Consider the following 23,940-nt stretch of genomic DNA (forward strand, 5'->3'; position numbering starts at 1 on the left):
GGCTTTGATAGCTGTGCCAATGTGAATGGTTAACTTCCACAATAATGATTCTCTTAAGAATAATTTGCATTCTCGCTTATGCCAGCATCACTTTACACAAATGTAGTTTCCAATTTTTTGGGCTAGATTGAGCTATTGGAAAAACTCTTGACAATGTGTCCAAGAACATTCTTGATGTGACAAACTCCTCATAGAGGAAGGATTGCACGTTGCTAGTAGATTGGGATTAAAAAATGTGCTTGATGATTTGGCAATTAAAGCTCGTTTATTAGCTAGACATGTCATATTAGATCAATTGTAGATACATATACACAAGGCACATACACATACATAGTGCATACACATGTCCTCATCTATATCAAATAGTATATGAAATCCATACTTTATGAAAAAATATATATCAAAGTTAACGAATTTTTTTTCACTATCCCTCTTTACATTGCAATCTAGGTGACTTTTGGCAATAAAATGCAACTTAGCTTACAATAGCCATATTAGGCAGTAAGTGGCATTTTTGAAAATGAATTATAGACATAATCTTGCATTCTATACCTCTTTTATAGCCAGGTTTTCCAAAGGTTGCCCCCAAAAAAATCACTACCCAAGACCTAAAAATTCTTGATTTCCTAGAAATTATTGATGTCTATGCTCCACTTCAATGCAGTCCAAACTTCTTTGATTGGCCTATTTCGAGGCTATGTGATGTCAAAAGCAATCATGTGCTTTCACTATCATACAACTAACATCTTCATCAACTACCATCAAGAACAATTATGTATTTGAAACTACTACAAATGAGAATATATCATAGAAAGTAGTATGCATATGGGACTTAACATCTGAAGCCAAGAGCTACTACTACAATAAAAAGGCTCCATAAACACGCTTGTAGATGCAATATTTGAACTGTGTTAAAAAATGTCAGGTGCATTTATTACCGCGTCTACTACTGCATCTAAAATTTCATGTCTAAAAGCGCGTTTCTAGTCAAAGTTACACGCCCATATAGACGCACATATAGACGCGCATATTGACGCGCTATGCAAATATATAATCATATTTATAAAAAAGTAGATATATTCATATTGTACGTCTATATACGCGTGTATCTGCACGTCTAAAAAAGTGTTTACTCTACAAGTTTTTTACGATAATAGATGCGCATTTATCCTGCAATTTAGACGCGCTGATAGATGCGCAAAATAGAGGTGTGAAAAAAAAAACAGAGAGCATATGACTTTGCAAGCCACATGCTCTCTGGTTTTTTCCCCCCATCAACATCAAATTGTATGCTTAGGGAAAACAGAGAAAGATTATTTCAAAGATTTTTGTACTGAAAACAAAAAAATGTATGTAGAACACGAAATTTCATATATATATATATATGAAACGTTTTTACATGATGAGTTCTAGTGCTTGTGACCTCAAGCATGGTCATGGTCGCAAGCACTAGCTGAAAGTAATACATATCAAAAATGAAAACTACAAGCCAAGGGGAGGCATGCATGCATGGGGCTCCTCTACATCTCCTCATAAAAGGCATCAGCATCACTACCACCACCGCTGCCTCTGCCACTGCCGTTGCCACTACCGCTACTACTAGTCCCCTCTTTGCTATCCTCAACTGCATCAAGGTTCACCTACACAAAGGATTAAGGTATATAAATATGATTACAAACAATAAATTAGAGTTACCTATATTTTTCATGTAAAAAATAAAACATACCTCTTCTAGTTGTGGAATCCTCATGGCATGATTATATTGCTCCTCCGTGATGAGTCCCTTCTCATAGAAATGCTGCCAAGTGGACGCCTGGTTATGACCTCGATGGTAACCTACCTCTCTAGGAGTAGGCATCCTACCAACGATATGATACTACAAAACAATTTGAACATACAACGTATTAGAACACACTACATAATGAAGTGAAACAAATTACAAAAGAAATTTAAAAAAAGAAATCAAATAATACTTACAAACTCAACCTCCCATGACTCCCTGCCACCCGATCCATAATGCGACGAGCGATCCCATGGTTGCCATCTGGATACGTCGCGCCTCTGCATGCTGGCGACTTGTCATTTTCTCTGCTGCTCTCTTCTTGGCCTCTTTCCACTCCCTGTGGTGGCAATTGGGTGGTTGGCCATATCCAGGGCGCCCCTGCTCTTGTCTTTGTAGTGACTCCTTGGCGCGCATCATAAGGTGAGACCTCTTGTTATGAAGCGTGTCTCTCACCTTTGACCATCCCCAATCATCTGAGAATCGTGAATTCTCGAGATTAGGGTACCTTCTATGTACTGCCCGCAGCACCTCTTGCCACAAACCTTTTTTTTTGTGCTTGAAGGGAATCATGCAATCTTTGTATGTGGCATGCACGACACTCCTCAAGTAGGCTATCACTTCCCTCCCCTCAGAGTCATGCAAGATACCACCAATATCAGTGACAGAGTAGTACATTTGTGGAGGCTCACCTCTCTCATTTCCCGGTGAGGGTGATTGAGAGCCACCTTCTAGGCGACCCCCACAAAGCCCTCGACCTCCTCATCCTCCCGCACGACTCTCCCTCCTCCCTCGACGGGCACTACCCTCTATCTCACTCGATGCACGTGCTTCTGCAAATGCATGTGCTTCGACCGATCCATGTACTTCAGCTAATCCCTGTGCATCAACTGATATATGTGTATGCATAGTGCATGGAGTACCTGTTAGTAAAGATGTGCCAAGGTTTGGTATTTGTGCGGCAGTGCTAGGCAAAGATGTGATAGGTGTCCTAGACATCACACTGAAAACCTCCTCTGTAGTGGGAGGGCAACCAAGATAATTGGTCATCTCCCCCATTAATTACTCCTTGTTTGGAAAACCTCCAAAAAAGCTACTAACACCTCTAGAAAACTCTGCTAAGGTGTTGTTCATGCGTTCCAACTCAGGATCAATGCTGGAAGATCCAGGATTCCACATCTACATAAGAAAAATCATATTACCCTGTGCAGATAAAACATATTACATGCTGCGCCTATATCTGCATCTCTCTATGCGTCTGTTAGCACGTCTATTTCCGCGTCTATGCCTGCATCTACACTGTCATCTGGACGCGCTGACAAACGCACACAGTCGGACCATTTTTTTCAAACTTGGTTTAAAAACGTGCAAAAAAACCTCCATAGATGACAGTCTATAGCATGTAAAGAGAGAGAGAGAGAGAGAGAGAGAGAGAAACAAACAGAGAAAGCAAACAAGATTGAGAGAGAGAAGAAGAACTCATCTTCTTTGCTTGTTCCGACGGGTGGCAGCTAGGTTGCAAGCTCATTGTCCTCCTTCTCCCTTCCCTTGGTAAGTTGCTTGAATCTTCTTCTCTTCCTTACTGTTTGGCTCTTGTTCTTTACTCTTTGGCTCTTCCTTCCTCCTGTCCTCTTTTTTCTCTTATTTCCTTCTCTCATTGTCTTCATGAAGTGATAGATAGACATGATTAGTAATGTTGAGCTCGAACTGCAGAAAACGCGCACAAAACACAGAAAAGCACTAGTTTGAAAGGAAATCCATAACTTTCTTTAAATTTTTTTAATATTTGCATAGCACGTCTGTAAGCGCGTGTAATTGCACGTATATATGTGTATATAATACTTATTACACGCGCTGGGAGACGCACAGTAACAATTAAACTGATTAGATGCTAGCTTTTGGTTGTTTTTGGATCAACATGACATGACTTTCCTAGTATTTCAATATCAAAATGTTTGCCTCCATGTTATAAGTATCAATGCATGCATTTAGGGAATATGACATATATACCAAATGAAATCACATTTGTCCTTATGATCTAAGTGTAATTGTGTCGTATATACATCCAATCATGTCCTATATATGCCTCACTTTGGAAAATGTGGCCATAGAACTTATTTGGAGGATTTTTTATGTTTTCTTTTAGTTCTTATTTTCTTATTTGGAATATCATTTGTCATAATAATCTTATTTCTAACAATGCTACTTTGTTTTCTTTATAGCACTCCATCACAAACCGTGACACTACAAGATATAGACCTTATAGCGACGTTTAAAGCGACGAAAATACAAACAACAAAATTTGCCCCCGTCGTCGCAAAAAGCGTCGTTATTGACGACGCCATAGAATCGTCGCTATATGGGTCGCTATATGCGACGCATATAGCGACAGTTGCAGACAATTTGCGACGCTCATAGCGACGCCAATAGCGACGCGTGCAGTAAATTTGCGACGGAAATAACGACGGTAACAGAGAAAAAAAAAATTGTGGCAGCGCAGCTAGCACTGCGTACTGTATGAGAGCCATACAAAATAATTTATGCACTGCTGCATACAAAGCGTTTGCAAACAAAAAGAATGTATATTGAAATCATAAAACTGATACATGAAATAAATACATGATCGCATAAAATGCGATTGGTACAATCATGAAATGATATCACTAATATATAGAAAATGTCTACATAGATCAGGTGACTAAAAACTAAAGGTGTGTGAGCTCTAAGGATCCAAGGGTGAGCTACAAATTTTCGTCCCCCGAAAGCTCGTCCCGCCGCAAAGGAGCATCAAAGGGATTCTGCAGAAAAAGAAACAACATATCAATCCATCATACAATAATGCATTCAAATATCTCATGGTAACTACGGACAAGAAAGATGAGTGACTTACAGGGCCGCCGCGTCTATACAATCGGTCGATCAATGCCCTAAAACTGTGCCTCTCTGCATATCGAGTCTCAAGGCCTTGTGGATCGCGATTTGTAACGGAGTGCTGCAAAGAAAACAAAATGCTAACTGTTAGAAACATGATTGTCAGTACAAAGAATATCTCAAAAAAACAAATAAGCAAAACAAAAGAGAAACTTACAAATTCCTCCAAATATGTCCTGTGGCCGCCACTCCCAAGTTGATGTACCGATCTGGCCTCGATTCGTGCCCTCGCTGCCTCCCGCTGCTGACTCCAACGTCCTGGCGAATTTGTAGCCTCCTCCCTCAGTCGGCGCCAGTCGTCTGCATCTAACCACTCGGGCTTTGGAGCCCCACTCTTGATTGCCTTGCGTGCGTCGGATCGTCTATGTGACATGTATGCACGTATGCAATCCATCATCCAGCCCGTAGAGAATCTATCCACTATGGCTGGCACCGGGAACTCCTCGTGCAAGGATGCTACTATGTAGTCCTTGCTCCCCTCCAGTATGTTCCTCCAATGATCCAGGACGTTGTGCCGAAAAACTTGTTGGCACAACTCCCTCATGCGAGCCATTACCCTCCTCCCCTCATCATTCATGATGATGGCTCCTGACCTGCTATCCACTAGGTATCCATAACCCCCAGGAGTCTGCCTAAGATGGGCCCTCTCCAATCTCTGTCCACGCTGCTGGGCATATCCAGGAGACCCCTGTACATCCGGTGTACCGACAGGGGTACCCTCTCCCGGAGTGCCACTCAAAGGGGTGCCACCAAAAGGCGTGCCATCTGCCGATGGCTGCGCAAAAGCCGGAGTAACTGGAGTGGACGTCCCCACAAGTGTGACAAATCCTGGAGGTGACGCAGCTCCAACTGAACGATGAGACGGAGACCACGTCCGTGTCTCCACAGCAGCACCCCCCTGATCCTCCTGCAGTCGCAGTCCCTCCCTCTGGCCCAAGTCGCGAGCGTCGAGATCGTTTGCTCGAAGCTGAAGCATCGGATCACGCTGAAGCATCAATCAATTCTACTCATAGTCATAAGACCTGAGAGAAATTATCCTATACTCAATTTAAGGGTTTCTTCTTCTATAACAATACTTTTGGGTTCATTTTGATGAAGTACGTGGCCCATGGCAAAGCACATTGCATACCATTATCAATAAGTCTATTATCTTAAATTTCCTTCCCCTCCCTCTCCCTCTCTTTCTCTCCCTCTCCTTCTCTTTCTCTCTTTCTCTCACCCTCTCCCTCTCCCTCTCGTTCTCTTTCTCTCCCTCTCTCATTTCCTTCCCCTCCCTCTCCCTCTCCCTCTCTTTCTCTTTTTCTCCCTCTCCCTCTCTATCTCTCTTTCTCTCTCATTTCCTAAACAAGCAAAAAATAAAGTGATTTGAACATCCTCCAAGCAAAAGGGAGAGGGAGAGATACAATGCACTCTCCCTCTCTTTCTCTTTCTATCCCTCTCTCATTTCCTTCCCCTCCCTCTCCCTCTCGATCTCTTTCTCTCTCATTTCCTCTCCTAAACAAGCAAAAAATAAAGTGATTCAAACATTAAACAAGCAAAAGGGAGAGGGAGAGAGAGAATGCACTCTCCCTCGTTCTCCCTCTCTTTCTCTTTCTCTCCCTCTCTCATTTCCTCCCCCTCCCTCTCCCTCTCCCTCTATTTCTCTTTCTCTTTCTCTTTCTCTTTCTTTCCCTCTCCCTCTCCCTCTCCCTCTCTTTCTCTCTTACTCTCTCGTTTCCTCTCCTAAACAAGCAAAAAAGAAAGTAATTTAAACATTAAACAAGCAAAAGGGAGAGAGAGAGAGAGAATGCACTCTCCCTCTCTTTCTCTCCCTCTCCCTCCCTCTCCCTCTCCCTCTCCTTCTCTTTCATTTCCTCTCCTAAACAAGCAAAAGAGAACGATTTAAACCTTCAACAAGCAAAAGAAAGAGAGAGGGAGACTCACCAATGAGATATAGCGAGCGTGGGCGGCTTCTCTTTGCAACGAGGGCTCCTCCTCTCCTTCGCGAACAACGGCGGTGGCGGCGGCGGCGGCAGCAGCGGCAGCAAGTCTCTTCTTCTCTCACAAAGCCTTCGCTCTCTCCCTCGCTCTTGCTCTCAAAAGGCGAAACAAAAGAAATGAAAACGGCGCTCGGGTTTCGGCCGCTTTTTTTTTCCTGTGGCGTCGCTATTTGTGTCGCCAATAGCGACGCGCTATTGGCGTCGCTATTTGTGACGCAAATGCCATTTGTGTCGCAAATGCGACGCCGATATCCGCCATCGCTAATTGCCCAATTCCTTGTAGTGTGATCCTATAGAATTGGAGACTCGATGTACAGAGAGACATGGTCTCACTACACTCATTGATAGATTGTATGTGCATAGTGGTCCAACAAATCAAGCCTCTTTCTTATTTGCAGGCATTATATATTGTAGTTAAACTCTAATAGTTTATATTGCAGAGTTTGTTTGACACTCCATTATATTGGGACGAGCTCTTTGATGGCAAGGAGCTATAGTAGTTGCTTGGATTCATGAAGTGCACATCTTTTTTTTTTTGGCCCCGTGATTCATGTAGGCTCTTTCCATGTAGTATTCATTAGACATATTTCTCATTCTTTGTATGGACTTGCATTTTGCGATATTTATAGATACATTTGAATATTTATTTTAGAGTCTCCTTTCTATTGTTCCATATAGTTTTATGGGTTGTCATCATCAGTCGTGTACTTATTTGAATATTGAATCAATAATCCTTTTTTTCTAGCATCTCATGATGCACCTATCTCTCAATGACAATTGTGTATTCAATATATAGTTACTTTATGAAACATTATTTAGCACATGATGCTAGAAGGTTAGCATCACTAATTTACTACACGCATTGCTAGCCTTCTTGCTTACTTCCACCATCTCAACTTTGAGGAAAAATAGTATATTTTAATACTTTCTCTAGAGTGGAGGATTTCGATATTCTCTATGTTTAAGTTAGATAAAATTTCATAAAATTGTTAATCCTTAATATTGAACATCTTAACATCCTGTATATTTTTTGTTCAAACTAAAATCTATTGTTTTCTTGTAGGTTATCAAAGGAGTTTCATTTAAAAGAAGTTGTCTTGACAAAATAGACCTAGTGCTTGAGGAAAATCTTCATAGAAAGGTAATAAGTACTATATTTTTCATTTGCATAATGTTCTTGAGTCTTTCAAAAGATATTTCATTCAATTTTATAGCATGTTAATATATTAATATTTACAAGTAGAAACTTACATGTCACTTTCCGTTCCCATGCTTTTGATGAAGTGAGTATATCTACCATTTGTGAGGATTCTACACAACTTACAAGGAATCCAAAAGGCATCAAGGTACGGAGTTCTAATTTTTTAAAGTATGCATCTAGTCAAATTATTTGAGAAAAATTAAAGTTTGTGAAAACCATAATTGAAATACCTCTTTTTCATTATTTAATAGATGAGTCAACGAACTTTATTTGATATGCTTGGGAAGGGAAAACAAAATGAGAAAGTTAATCCAAATGTCAACCTAGAAGTGAATCCAAATATAGATCTTAATGTCTATCTAGAAGACAATCTAGATGTCAATCTAGATCTTCATCGTCAACTCTTTGGCGATACTCCTGAGCATGATGAAGATGAAGACAATGAGATTGAAAATGAAGACGAGGATAATGAAATGGAGGGTGATATAGAAATGTTTGATATGTCGGGTAGCACTTCAGAAAATGCAGCCAACACAGGAAACTCCACAACAACATCAAAAGAGTACTCTAGAAAATTTCGAATAGAATGGACTAGAAAATATCCTTCTTTAAAACGTGTGGTGGAGGGAAAGAATGAGTATATGAATGAGGAAAACGAAATCTATGCATTCACTAACATGCTATATTTTGGATGAGAGAGAATGAGTATGAAGGATGCATGGCGTGTTTTCTCCAGCAATTCTAATTGGCAAGTAACATAACCAAACTTGATGAGATTATGGAAAATTCTTTTGGTTCTCCCTACTTCATAAATAGCATGTGAAGGAGGCTTCTCTAAGCAGATTGATGGTGTCAACTCTTGAGGCATTAATGCGAATTTCTCTTATTGGCCTTGACATCAAAAGCATTGAATGGGACTTGGTCTATGAGAAATGGGAGCTAGTAAAGGTACGAAGACTACATAATTTGTAGTTCTTGCTTGTTGCTCACCTTGTTTCTATCATGATGAACTTGATCAATTAACTATGATGTACAAGAGTCTAGACGTTGGAAATTTTTTTGGTCTTAAGAATATGAAACCAAAGTTTTTATTGTGATTTTCCACACTAGTTTATACTTCTTTTTTATATCATGTATTATGGGACCTTACCATCTTATATTAAGAATTGTTATCTCTTAAGTTACATCTAAGAATGCTCTCTTGTAAGCTACTTGGAAGTTGATGCCTAAATTTAGAGCAAAGGTGTCAAAATGAAGCTCACCAAAAAGGATAAATGTGTCATTAATTTTGTCTTGAAGCCCAACCTTTGGCATCAAATTTAAAGCCTAATTTGAATTGTGAAGACTCGCTTCTGGCAACCTTGCTCATTTTAGATGTTGATACTACTAATTAGCAGTCGTGTCAAATTACACTTTCTAGATATGTAGGGCAATGTACCATCATGTGTCCCTGTTAGTTTCAAGACTTCGAAACAATCTAGTAGAGGTTAACCTAATCTAATACTCACATTGTGGCACAAAATATTTCAAATTTTTTTAAGGGCTATGAATATCCCGTCATTCATAAATGGGAGCAACCGGTTCATTAGACTAGATGGAAAACTACACTCGACTACAAAAAAAAAAGCGCACACACACACACACACACACACTCTCTCTCTCTCTCTCTCTCTCTCTCTCTCTCTCTCTCTCTCTCTCTCTCTCTCTCTCTCTCTCTCTCTCTCTCTCTCTCTCTGTGCGTACCTGGTTGGTTTGAAAGTCTCACAATCCCTTTGCTGAGAGCCTTCAAGCACAGCTCGATTGTTGGAAAGAAGGAAATTACTTCTTTGTATGGCTCAGTATGCTCATCGTGACTTGTGATACTTCTAAAGTATGTCACAGTTGGCATCTTAGAAGGAAAAACTAAGGTAAAACACGCATGTTGATGCGCATACAAAATCTCGGAAGCTAATCGGGGTACAAACCAAATGCTAAGAATTGAAGCCATCATCTCTCTCTCTCTCTCTCTCTCTCTCTCTCTCTCTCTCTCTCTCTCTCTCTCTCTTCAAAAGTAAGAACTACTAGAAAGAATCTCACCTTCTGATAGTCGTTGTAGGCTGCATTATAAGCTTCACAGAGGACGCCTCGAGGTGCGCCTCACTGTCGAGCTGCACAGACATTCCATATAATTTTTTGCAGCTGTTGATGATCACGTTGCTGCCGATCATTGATCTCTGGTTGATCAATGGTCTGTCATAAGGGCCATCATGCGCCACAAACTTCTCTGGCACTGAGAGCCAACCTCCGAGGCCACCGGCTTGCTGCTGTCGTATCGATCTCAAATGACTTACATAGTCCATGGTATGTACAGATGTCTCTCATAAGAGGATCATCACATGCGATCCATTGTCAATCCCTGTGAATTGGGATCCCTATCAAACAGTCAGTAGCTGAACGCAATCTTACTTTTTTCTTTCTCCTTTTTTTTCACAATATCTATGCTTACTATGACTGTGGCTGGCCAACTCTCTGCTTAGACTTCATGGACGCAACTTGTGTTGAGAGAGAGAGAGAAAGAAAGAGAGACAGAGAAAGGGGTGGGAGGGGGGGACGCGGCATGTACGAAGCACAAGGTTGCAGGATTAGAAACGAGAAAGATATTCTGCTGGAGCTGACTTGAGCTATTTCATGGTTCCGCATAAGCTTTCCATGGTGATACAGGTCTTCCTTGCCCTCCCGAAGCCTCAAACACACCCACGGCCACCTTTAACAAAACCTCTACCTCTCTCTCTCTCTCTCTCTCTCTACTAAAAATGTCCCACCTTTCATATATAGTCAACAGTTTCAGAACTTAACATAGCAGACACAACGCCATTTCTATGTTCGTGAATCGTATACATAGATTCTAGAGAGCTAGGATGGGCTAACCGTCCTCTCTCTCTCTCATTTTTAGGATGCCTCATTTTTAGGATGCTCCATTGACTTCAGCAAGTTCCCATAACAGTGATCTATTTTAGTCACTAACAAGTGGACACACTGTGGCTAAAGATGATGAAAAGAGGACATGTGCACATTGGCTACATGTGATCTAGATGTAATTATGTCGTATATACATCCAATCATGCCCTATCCAATCACATTTGTATAGGGCATGATTGGATGTATATAGGGCATGAAATCACATCTATATAATTAGCTTTGAATGATTGGATGTATATTTGTAATACTCAGAAAGAAGTAAAGTTGGTAATGTATTCAAACAAATACTAGCTGTTAAGAGGTTTGGTCATATTTACGGACTTTATGAGAAATGAAAAATATGTGCATTTATTTTCGCATCTATAGGCGCGTTTATAAACGCGGATATATAGACACGTTCTGTATACTAGCGTAAATAGACGCTTTGATACACGTACTTATAAATGCACCTGCTTTTTCGCGTGTACAGTGCGCGTCTATAGGGCCTTTCTCTTGTAGTGTACTAAAGTAACTATCAAGCCAACCCAGTAGTTATGTAAAACTAAGTAGGCCAAACTCCAAAGTGATTTTGAGGAGATTACTCAAACTCGTCTTTAGATTAGCACCTCCAACCCATCCCTCCAACTAACCTAAAAACCAAACATCATTACCAATCTATTTATAAAATGGCTTGGACTTGGCCAAGAAAACCAATGTGTCAAAAAAGAGATGCTTTTTGCGATTGGATTCAACATTTGGAATCCTTCCTAAGGCATATGCTCAAGGGGCTCACTCATGAATATATGTGTGTATCACGTGGGTTCAAACCATTTTTATGCATTTTTCATTACAAAAAGGTATCATATAAAGGGGTTATTTACATATTGACTTAAAAAGGGTGGTATTTTATCCAAGAAAAATCTACAAATAAGGGTATTTACAAATAGACCTTAAGCGCATGTGATATAAAGGATATATATATATCATAAAACCCCCAAGGGCATGTGCAATCATTGATATGGGTCTTATTGATCTCATATCATGACCGAACTTGTTTTCCAATGGCACCACATGTGGGAAGAGAAAAAACATATTTTTCCAAAAAACATTCTCATACAAGAGGAATTTTTTAACCTTCTTTCTAACAAGCGATTGTAATCATGTTGACTTGTTACCTCCTATGCTTCTATTACTAAAAGTAACTTGACCAATTAAACATAGATGATCTTAAGGAGAAATGTAATTCTTTGAGTGTTTTTTGTAAGAAATGGTAGTGAAATTTATTTGAGCTCGCTTGTGTTAGCAATATGACCACAATGATTGAGTAATTCTATATTATGAGTAAACTTCAATACAACCCTATGGATTATGAGACCATATCTATTTGGTCCATATCTCTTCCTCAAAATCTAAACTTGTCACCGAGGTTAAACACCATCTATTTTTGGATAAAGTTCTAACTAAAAAAGAAATGCCCATTGTCAATCACTTTGCAACACCTTCCCTACTTTGCATTTGACTACTTACCTTTGTGGCATAATAAGAAAACCAATTGATTTGGACTCTTGCAAAGCTAGAATATAATCCTAATAGCTATAACTATTGGCCTCTAAAATCCTCTTCTCATTAACTATTGTATTATTCTAACTATTGGTAGTTTAATGTACATAATTCTTTATTACTTTGCTCAAAGTTTTGCATCTAGAAGAGACACCCCTCTAAATCTTGGACATTGCTATATTTTGTGTAAGAGAGCTAAGAGATATGAGCTCAAAGTTTTAGCTCAACTACGATGGTAAAAAAACTAACACTATCATCAATTTGTCCAATGTTTTGAACTATATTCTATTACATGATGCTCTCATAGTTTCACTATTGGGCTATACACACAATAGTCATGATATTGGATGGACTTTTATTCTTTCAAAAGCTATAGCTCACTTTTGGTGACAATATCTTACCTTTCCTTCTTGAAACTTCACTCTAACTAACCTTGCATCCTTCTCTCTAACACAAGAAAGCGAGAATACAAGACTGGCTTCAAGGTGTAGTGAAATGAGTAACATATCTTTCCACATTGTAGTCCAAAACTTGAAGGCTAAAATATGGTTCCATGACCCAAATGACACGATCAGATGCCATTGCTCCTTCACATCCACCATCAAATATGCCCCCTTCTCTAGGAGGGTAGCCACCCATTTGTATTCTCCAATTAGCACCCCTTTTACATTTAGGGTTCCCACAATTGTAAATTAGGGTTTACACCCTCTTTTCAAAATCCTACCCACTTTTCAAGATCTAGGTTGGTCCTTCCTTGAAGCATGTTTTGACCTTAATTTAATTATATCTAGCCTACACTATTGCAAGCAAAGATTTGTGTGCACAACCCACACAACAATTTAGGTGTGAAAAATACTACAAGAATGAAAAAAATGTGCACAATGAGCTCAAGCTCTCACCAAATAATGTAACCATGATAATGTGGTGTCCATGAAGTACAAAAATAACAAAATTTCCCAAACATATTACACTGAACCTTCGAAAAATAATATCCTTCCATAAAATAATTCTAGCACTTGTGGTTTACTTGCTTTCCATCTTGTTTACTTTTGGTCTTTTCAAAATACAATAACATTATTTTTTCGCCCTAGTAGACAAGTGCTAGCCCCATGGCACTCAGTCAAATGTAGCATGTTATAGCTTACCAATGACTATTACTAATGATAATGATGATGATGTTCCAAATATAGAGTCTAATTTAAATAGCTATTGAAGTGTATGCTTCTCCACTAGATCAACCACATAAAGAGTGAGTTTGTGCATTGAAGTGCACATGTTGAAGATTGAATATTGAGCCTAGACATTAAAAGCACAATGTCTCATCATTGGTGAAGGTACTCTTGAAGAAGAACCAAATTGTCAATGAAGAGTTGGGTGTTCATAGATGGAGCAATTTAAACTTCTCCTATAGAAGTGAATGACCATTGAATATTATTGTCAATATCTATCATGATTGAAGAAACTAGGATATAATTATAGATGGCTCTCTTATATCTTTGTCTCTTGTTGAAGTCTCTTAGATGATCTTGGTAGCTTGAAGTTTTGATGATCTACCATCTCAATACTCATGGGACTTGAGATTTTTAATAAAGTTTATAGTGCTAGTGCCATCTTCAAGTCTTGGATGTTCATTGTTAGGCTTTGTCATTGATGTGATCTATCACATTCTTATACTCACTTATTGAAACTATGAGAGTACACTACAAGGGATCGGGCTCATACCCGCGCTCCTAGCCGCACAAAATGACTTGGGAAAAAAAGTGTCGGGCCCGTGTAATAGCGCGTGTATCATCACGGCCAGAGACATGCGTGTAAAAGCGTGTGTACAGTGACAGCCAGTCGCGCGAATACACGACCCCATACACGCGTTCTGCGCAGTTTTGCTGCAAATTTACACGTGAATCTAACAGACTATCCGCGCAAATATACGCGATTTTGACAGAGGACACGCGCTTATACACGCGATCGCAGAGGGGAAAAAAAATCCAGAGAGTGCTTTTGGGTGCCTGGATGCTATTCCAGCATCCAGCCACCCAAAGGCACTCTCTGGATTTTTTTTTGGTGCATTGCACCATAAAAAAAGAGCGATTTAGATTTCAAGACTCACTCTCTATGAATACACGATTCAATATTACTATCTAAAACTTAATACACGACTCAAGACTCACGATTCAATACATTGTCAATACATGATACATTTGTGTACAAGGGAGTCCATATGTCAAAATAGCCCATGGCTTTAATTAGGAACAAATATATACAAAGTCAAATAGGGAGCTAGGTGCAAAAAAGCCCATGGCTTCAGTTACAAAAAAATTTTGTACAACCACATCCTACAGTATTCTGAAAGCTAATCAGAGGATGATGAGGACCCTGTGCTCTCTCCATGATCAGAGGAGCTCGCATCGGTATGTTCCGATGAGTGGTGCTCGCCTCCACCAGGAGCAGTGGCACGAACATCAGCAGTGGCGGCTGGATCATCAGGGGCAGGAGCATCAGCAGCTTGTGCCTGTTCAAGAAATATACAGTATGTAAGTATACATATATATGCAATTAAATAAACCGAAATCATTCATTTAGAGTTTTCAAGTACCTGTCGACCGTATGGTCTCATGGCCGCGTCAAACTGCGCATCCGTAATACGTCCCTCGTTTCTGAAGATGGCCCACGTGTCACGTCTGCTATTGCGGCGAGCATACCCAGTCTCGTGGGCTGTGAGCCCTCTCCCCATAACCCGTCGCTGTAACATAATCAAGATAGTTTGTAAGATCAAAACAATCATAGAATTAATGAATTTGGCAAACAATCAAATAAAGAGGCAAGTTACTTACGAACTCTGCCTCCCACGACTCGACGCCGCCAGATCCGAAATGCGACGATCCAATGGTCTCCATCTGGATCCGTCGTGCCTCCACATGCTGCCTGCTCTTCACGCCTCCCTCTGCGCGCTTCTTTGCCTCCTTCCACTCGCGTTTGTGGGCAGTGGCAGGTTTCTCACAAGGATAGCCACCCGCAGCTACATTCACCCCATCATCGTACGCGAGTTTCTTAAGGTGAGATCTTTTATTACTTAAGATCTCCCTTATTCGTGTCCTTCCCCATACATCCGAGAATGTCACTCGTGGGGGATTGGGGTACCGACTATGTACACTATCTAGGACCTCCCTAACTAACCGGCTATCCTGATCTTTAAATTTTACAAAACAGTTTCTATACATGTTTGAAACTACCCCCCGCGTATACTCCATCACCTCTTTCCCTCTCGCATCCATGACTACCCCGCCCCTATCCGTAACATCATAGAAAATCTCTCCCTCCACCTCTCTCGCCTCCTCCGACTCCTCACTGTCTCCTCGTACATGCCTCCCTCCATGCCCTCTCTCACCGCGTGCCCTACTACCCCCCCCACCAAAGCACCCGCCGCATAATCCTCCACTCCCGCTCTCCCTACTGCGGCGTCGGCTCTCATCTGTACTGTGGGAGTAGCCATGACTAGGGGTGGCTGCACGTGACTGTGTACGTGACTGTGGCTGTGAGGGAGCACGTGATGGTGGCCGTGAGCCCTCACGTGACGGTACAAAGGAGGGTGTGCGTGAGTGTGTCCGTGTAGGGGTGTGTCTCCTCGGTGAGCGTGTATGCGCAGGGGTACGTCTCTCCGGACTCGCAGGCGTAGACGGCAGTGGAGAGGCTTGTGTACTTGGGGGCGTGGTGTGACCTGGGAGTCTAGGAGGAGGATGGGCATACATATACTCTGTCAGCTCCACTGGATTAGGATGGCGCCCAAAATGGTTTATCATCTCCATCATCCAAGTGGCGTATGCCCACGGATCGGAGGAAGAGCCTGGATCCATGAAGAATCTGCAAAGCGTCGAAATTCCGCCTCAATGAACCAAGCAAAACATGCATATAAAAAATAAACATATCTCCTACAATATATCTCCTCAATATATCTCCTCAATATATCTCCTACAATATATAACCTACAACATATATCTACCATTCTAGAAAATAAACATATCTCTTACAATACCAAACATCGAATTAGTAGAAGATCATAAGCCAAAAGAAGAAGTTCATTTCGAATTAGTGACGAAATTCATGAAAAACAAAAACTCTTTCCTCTATCTTGACGGACATGCTCCATCAAGGGAGAAATGACTAAACACATACACAAGGGTTCCTTCTTCTCTCTTTCCTCTATCTTGACGGATGTCGTTTGTCAAGAAATAAATAGTTAAGCACATATACAATGTGTGTGAATTCTATCCTCTGTCGCTTTCAAGTACACATAGCACGGGTGGAAAGAAAGAAAGCGACAGATTTGCCAAAACAAACAAACGACAACCAACCTCTTTGAAAAGTCTTTGAAAAGTGAGTTCGTTGATTCTTGCTTCTCTCTCCCTTTCTGTGTTGTCTGCACCCTTTGCTTCTTTTGGGTAGTCCAAGAGGGAGAAGGCTGGTTCGAAGAGGTAGGTTCGGGGGTTTGGAAGAGCTGGAGGCAGAGGTACTGTAACGACAAAGAAAGAAGAAGAAGAAGTGTTTTGAAAGAGGGCTTTTGAAAGAAAGAAAGCGACGCAGAAAGAAGAAGAAGAAGTGTTTTGAAAGAGGGCTTTTGAAAGAAAGAAAGCGGCGCGCGCGGTAGGTAAACGCGAAAAGCACGTGTGTAAAAGCGCGTGTAAAAGCGTAGCAGAATACATTGTAGACGCGCCTGTACACGCGACACAGAGACTGTTTATACTTTTTTTAAAAACTGATTGTTCTTGTGTATCCATTGTTTTGTGCATAGGATGTGTATGATTTCACTAAAAACTGATCCTACTTCTGTATTGGTTATTTTGGACATAGCATGTCATCATCCTCTTCAAGCAGTTCTGGTGAGGATGAGACAATGCGTCATCGTGATCGCGACGTGTGGCTGGCACAAAGGATCAAGTGTACGTGTAATCGATGTCAAGGGTGCATTGTACGAGCGCATCGAATTACATTGAATCACATCTCGATGTATGGAGAATGGATTCAAACAGGTTTAGAGGTGAGAAGATGTGAATTGAAAGTATTAAAATAACTCATGGTGTGCAAATTAATGGAGCGCGTTGTAATATATATACTGTGATTGAAGCAGGATGCAGTACCACACCCTAACATGGTGCCATACGCACGGCGAGAGCATGCAAAGCGTCGACGAGATGATGCTGGAGCTTCGGGATCTGTTGTCGGAGATGAGTGGGAAAGGGATGACAATAGCCCTGCACCCCACGAAGTTGTGGAAGAGGAAGTGTTTGATGACATGGTGCGGAATCTTTTTAGGGATGATCGCAAAGGTGTGGACGACAATGATATGGAACAAGAGCATCTCTACAATGCTTCATCGACACCGGTTTTTGAAGGGTGCACATTCTCTATTTTACGTGCTTCACTTGAACTGCTCAATATACAAACAGTTTATGGATGGAGCAATGCAAGTCTTGACGCATTATTGAAGTAAGCATTGTAACTTGCAAATTTCAGTTAGTGGTTTTTGGTTTACAGTATAGGGTTTAGGGTTATGGGCTAATTGATGATATTGGATGCAGGCTATTATCAAACATGCTTCCAAAGGGGAATAGACTACCCACCTCAAGAGACAAAGCGAGGCGCTATGTGACATCTCTTGGAGGATTGGATTATGATCGCATACATGCATGCGTCAATGATTGCATTCTCTTTCGTGGGACGCATAAGGAGGCTCGACAGTGTCCCACTTGTGGTGAAGCAAGGTATAGAACAGATGTGAAGAGTTTTGATGTACCTCGTAAAGTCTTGCGACACTTTCCTATAATTCCTCGCATCAAACACATGTTCAAGTGCAAATCCATAGCAGAGCTCATGTCATGGCATTCCTCGCATCGATCAGATGATGGCATGTGGAGAATTCCTGCAGACACTCCTGCTTGGAAGCATATTGAAGATGAGTGGCCCAGCTTTAAAACAGAGCCCAGAAACTTGAGACTTGGCCTAGGTATGGATGGAGTGAATCCGTTTGGTTTCAAGAGCACCGCATACAGCGTGTGGCCGGTTGTGTTGGTGAATTACAACCTTCCACCATCAATGGCGATCAAGAAGGGACATCTTATGTTATCCCTTCTGATTCCAGGGAAACATAAAGTCAAGCATATGGATGTTTATCTTGAACCGTTGATTGATGAGTTGGAGGAACTATGGAGAGGTGTTGCGGTAGTGGACATTAGTAGGCCTCCCTCCTCTCGACACTTCGACTTAAAAGCAGTGTTGATGTGGACAATGCATGACTTTCCAGGATACAACGATTGTTCTGGTAAGAATTCTAACTACCTCCCGACTCTAATACTACTAGCTATATCAATTATAACTATTGACTTTATTATTCTAACTTTTTTTTTTATTTTAACAGGTTTGAGGACATCGGGTAAACATGCATGTCCTATATGTGGCCCTTCATTGGTACATGAGTATGCTGATGGTTTGTGTAAGACCATATTCGATAATCATCATCGATTTCTCCCATCAGATCACCCTAAATATGCTCCTAGTAAGAGGAACATTCATCCACAGACACTTCGTGCAAAAGATTGGAAGCGTATTTGGGAGTCTTCAAATGTTCTTCCTCCAGATGGCATGAACAGGTACATCTCCATTGTTTTCAATCTTGTTTTGTGTAGTCTCTAAAGTTGGAATAAAGATGACAGTCTGCAATCCCTTGTGTAGGTACTCCATTTTTTTCCGGCTACCATATTGGACCCATCTCAAGATCAACCATCTTCTTGATCCCATGCACATCTTCAAGAATGTGGGATCTAGTATTTGGGAACATGTTATTGGTAAAAGAGACAATGTTAGCGTACGGGAGGACTTGCAGGTCGCAGGACGTATGCGTCAAGCTTGGCCACGAGAGGAGGGTGGGCACGTTCGTCTTCCGCCTGCTCCCTGGATTATATCAAAGAAGGAGGAGAAGCAGGTAAAGCAAGCCATCACCACTTTGCGTACTCCCACTGGATGCATGAGATCGTTGAAGGGAGCGTTTACAACCACTAAGAAAAGAGGGGTTGAGCAACTACATGGGTTGAAGTCCCACGATTGGCACAAGATGCTCCAAGTAAGTGTTTTCCAATTATTGTAGGTTGAAATTAAATTTTGTAATGCCCTAACCCAAATATACATGTGCTCTTATGTGCGCAGTTCATACTACCTACTAGCATCGACCATTGTGCAGACAAGAGTTTGAAAAGATGTATTTATAAGATGGGCGAGCTTGTGAGGTATGTAAATCCCATGTAAGATCACCCTTCATTATACCTTGCAAAATGAATGTGCATGAGGTATAACGTACTGTGCATTTATTTTTCAAATATGTTAGTTCCAAAGCAATTGATCCAGCCACATTGGATGATGCGCGTGTTATGGCAGTGGAGGTGGTTTGTATGGTAGAGGAGACTTTTCCGCGAACCATTCTCACAAGTCAACTACATCTCATTGTGCATTTAGTGGATGAAATTGCTTTATGTGGCACTGTGCATGCCCGTTGGATGTTCTTCCTAGAGCGCTTCATGAAGACCTTAAAAGACTTTGTGAGGCAAAGTGCAAGGCCCGAAGGAAGCATGGCTGAGGGTTGGTTGATACAAGAGTCTCTTGTATATATATCAGAATTTCTTGATCAGGTGGATAGCTCTTTGCCGCGACTATGGAGCAATGAAGAGGACTTGAGGATGACGTCTATTGTGCCTCAAGGAAAAGGACAGAGCAAAGTAATTGAGAGAACATTGATTGATGATCTTAATTTCACTTGCATCCTTAATAGTGATGTGATGAGCAGATGGGTTACAAGATACGAGGATGCAAAGACAAAAAGGCAAGCAGACAGAGCTCTCTTTCGGAGGCAACATGGCTCTCGTAAGGCGTACCCTAAGCATCTAGCAACACTTCCGAATGATATTCATGTTGATTGGTTGCATGAGGAAATGGAGAGAGCAGAGAGAGATGAGGGGCTGCATATCACGGCGGAAGAATGGGAGTATGCACGAGGATGCATGTTAAAGGTACATAGAACAAATGTAAATTTGCATTCTTTGTAAGTGATTGGCTTTTCATATTTATTCACATTAATTGCTTACATAGATATTGCTTATATTTTGGTCCAGTGCACTATGTTCAATGCTATATGGTGTGAAGGCAAGCATTTTCGAACACAAAGAATAGATGAAAAGAGGAATACACAAGATTGCGGTGTCATTAGTAGCTTTGAGGGAGCCAATGGAAAAATTGATGATTATTGTGGCACAATCCAAGACATATACAGACTTGACTTTCGACGCTTCTTTGTGTATGTTTTGGATGTCAAATGGCAAATGAACGTGGTGGAAAAAGGGCCTAACGCAACGATAAAACGCCATACAAGTGGCTATGTAACTATTGACTCTACAAAGTTTTGGCAAACAAAGAAAGATAGGCTCGTATTGCCACAACAATGTGAGCAGGTATGCATTTTTTTACAAATGTGTTTCATGTACATATATATCTAAGCTCGCGCACCCCTTGACTTTTGATATGCTAATTAATTAATGAATTATGTGTATTTGAGCAGGTTATCTATCTGCCAATGGTGCATGACAGTAAATGGTGGTATGTCATCCCTATTGCACCACGTTCCAAAGTAATGTATAATACATTCACTGATATGGAGCATATGGAGGATGTGGCAAGCCGCAAAGAAGATGATGTCGAACATGCCAATGTAGATGATCATGATAATGAGGATGAGCGTGCCATTTCTCATGATCATGAGGATGACCCTTCCATTGAGGATGATGGTGATAATGATGAGAATGATCAAGGCATCGGTACCATTATCAATGGGCAAAATAGCGATAGTAGAATAAATTTAATCGTAGCCTTACAAATTGATCAAATGGATATTGATGTTGATCGTTTGGCAAGGATGGATCTTATTGAAGATGAGATCGAACCCTAACCAATCCATCACTGTATTGTTCCAAATTCATGACATTTCTATTGTATACTTTGTCTTTCAATAACCATATGAAGATATATTTTTCAATATATTACGTTGTTGTAAGTGCATGTAGTGGGATTTTGTAATGGTTTGTAAACAGTGCAATGCACAATGACATTTTTAAAACTTAATGGTTTTCTGTTTTGAAAAGAAATGGATTTCTGTAGTTAGGCTCTGTGTCGCGTGTAAAAGAGCGTGTATTATGACAGACTTAACGCGCAAATACATGCGCCCACACATGCAATTATACACGCGCTGTTACATGCATGTATACACGCGCCCGATATTGCTGTAAGTATAAACGACCATACACGCGCCCGTAACTTTTCGCGTGTAATGGACGCGTGTATGGCGGCATTGTGTTGTAGTGGTACCATGCAATAAAAAGATAAGGGACACGTCTCTTGTCATGCAATACATTAAGCAAAATAATAAAATAATTACGATGTTAATTAGGGTTACTTATGTACAAGAGGTAGTATTTTACTATTTTAGAAATCCACTAGTTATAGAAATTCGAGTTGTAGTCCAATTCAATAAAACTTCAAGTCATTTGGTTTGGTAGCCAATTCACAAAGTTAAGTAATTTGATTGCTAAGAAAGGAATGTCTAGAAAAGCAATTGGCTATATGTAACTCCTCTTTAGTCATAATATTATCAATCAATGGATAGTATTGTAGTTGTGATGTTATGTCCAAATTTTTAGCAAGGATGATAGACCCACAATGAAGTGATCCTATAGTAAGTTGTGTCAAATTGGAGAGTACTAACTATATCTCAATGCTCACCCATCCTCATAAGACGACTATCATTGTGAGCAAGCTCAAGTCAATGAGGATACCACTTATGCAAGAATGAGCTCGAGGAATTGCAATTGTTCTCAACCTCAAGAAGTATTGATTGGTCTTGATTCTAATCACAAAAGCATGAGAGAATAAGTTGACATGACCACAATTTCTTTTGAGAAAGAATATTAGTACATTCAATCTAAACTAAGTGGCTCTTATAGAAGAGATATTCACTCTCTTCCCAAGTGGGATGCTATAAGTTGGAAGGAACTTGAATAGGCTAATTGTTGGCAAGACTAAATCAATCATTGCAAAGAACTTGGCATAATTAAAAACTAAGTCCAATTGGACTATTCATAGTACTTCAGTGGAATTGTTCTTATTTTCCAAATCAACAACCATGTTATTTAGAGGTTGGTAGACTAGCAACGATTCTATATGAGCAAGCATGTCGAGTTTAGTGGTACTAAACTAGAGGTGAGTTTGAGCGATCTCCTTTGAACTATTTTGGGGTTTGACCTGCTTATATTGGTCTAACTGGTGCGGTGGGTTAGTATGAGCATTAGTACTTTGGGCTTAAGGTCTAGAGTCTCAATCAAAAAAATCTAACCTAGTATTTCCTTGTTAATTGGATTTTTATGTACATCACTTTGCTTTATGACATGTGATGAAGATTCATTCTACATGGTAATAGAAGCAAAGGAAAGATCATGTTCTATGTCACTTAGCCTTGGAATGAACAAATCAAAGAAGTTAGGATTGTACTAAATTGGAGCATAGGCATAACGATCTTGTTGGTCTTGAGTGAGGAAAAAGATACATCTAATTATATCCAGCATAAGGATCTTATTGGTCTTGAGTGAGGCAAAAGATACATCTAATTATATCGAGCATAATGCTACCTTGTTCCAATCAACTCGCAATATGTATCTCTTTCCTTGAAAGGATTTTATCACATAAGGGAACTTTTTGGGCAAGTTTAGAAAGGTTGACACCACTAACAATCATGAGGACTCTTAGGAATGTAGAAATGGCATATCTCAAATCATGCCTTGAAGTCCACACTGCCTTTTTTTGCTTGACAATAGTCATTATACAATTGCCACCTCTTACAACTAGACCTTAACTAGAATACCATTTCCATTCAAACTTACTGCATCCTTTTGCTTTCCTAGCCAATGCCACAACTTGCTCTCTACTTATTCTACAATGCCCAATGTTGAACATGGGAATCAATTATGCTTCTTCTATTTAGCATTGGTTATTTGCTTCACGACTTCTTCCATGATGATTAGGTAACTCCAAAAAATTTGTGCTTGCTCTACCCATATCAAAGCCCTTTTATGAGAGCATCTCATGCTCAATAGTCTAAATTTTAATTTTGGCATGAGCATATGCATGAGAAAGTGATAACATTGTGTCCTTCAATTCCTTGTGATACTCAACCTCCCATTGATCTTCTTGTTGTGTTAGCTTACCACATTCTTCAAGAGAGATCACTTAGGTTTCAAATGTGTTAGGGTTTGACATAAAAAAGAATGTATTGTGAATCATTGGATTCACTCAACTCTTTTTGCTGAAGTTCAAGTTCATTTGTGAGGCTCAAACCCAAAGAGTCCACTCTTTATAAAGGAGACATGTCACCTAGAGCAAAGAATCCTAGAAGACACCCTATCTACAACTTGTGCAAGAGTCATATGACCCCACTTTTTACACTTATATGATGTATCAAAAATTTA

The 23,940-nt window shown here is 40.4% G+C and overlaps 1 protein-coding gene across 1 annotated transcript; it reads right to left on the reverse strand.

Annotated features, from left to right (window-relative positions):
• Positions 1–14,689: 14,689 nt before the first annotated feature.
• On the reverse strand, positions 14,690–15,170 carry LOC148017277 (uncharacterized). The gene is made up of 2 exons (XM_087662422.1): positions 14,982–15,170; positions 14,690–14,897 (listed from the first exon to the last, which is right to left on the reverse strand). Exons 1-2 carry the CDS (start codon positions 15,168–15,170, stop codon positions 14,739–14,741), a joined length of 348 nt encoding a protein of 115 aa, XP_087518548.1. The 3' UTR covers positions 14,690–14,738.
• Between the last annotated feature and the right edge of the window lie 8,770 nt (positions 15,171–23,940).

This window comes from Lygodium microphyllum, chromosome 22 (genome assembly GCF_053477565.2).
Source record: "Lygodium microphyllum isolate KBCC chromosome 22, Lygodium_microphyllum_v1.1.10, whole genome shotgun sequence".
Lineage (NCBI taxonomy): Eukaryota > Viridiplantae > Streptophyta > Polypodiopsida > Schizaeales > Lygodiaceae > Lygodium > Lygodium microphyllum.

Bases quoted from the DNA above. Each gene is read 5' to 3' on its own strand.
- LOC148017277 (XM_087662422.1), bottom strand. From the start codon at position 15,170: ATGATTGTTTTGATCTTACAAACTATCTTGATTATGTTACAGCGACGG. The intron at 14,898-14,981 runs GTACTTGAAAAC...TTTCTTGAACAG, and splicing joins TGAGACCATACGGTCGACAG to GCACAAGCTGCTGATGCTCC.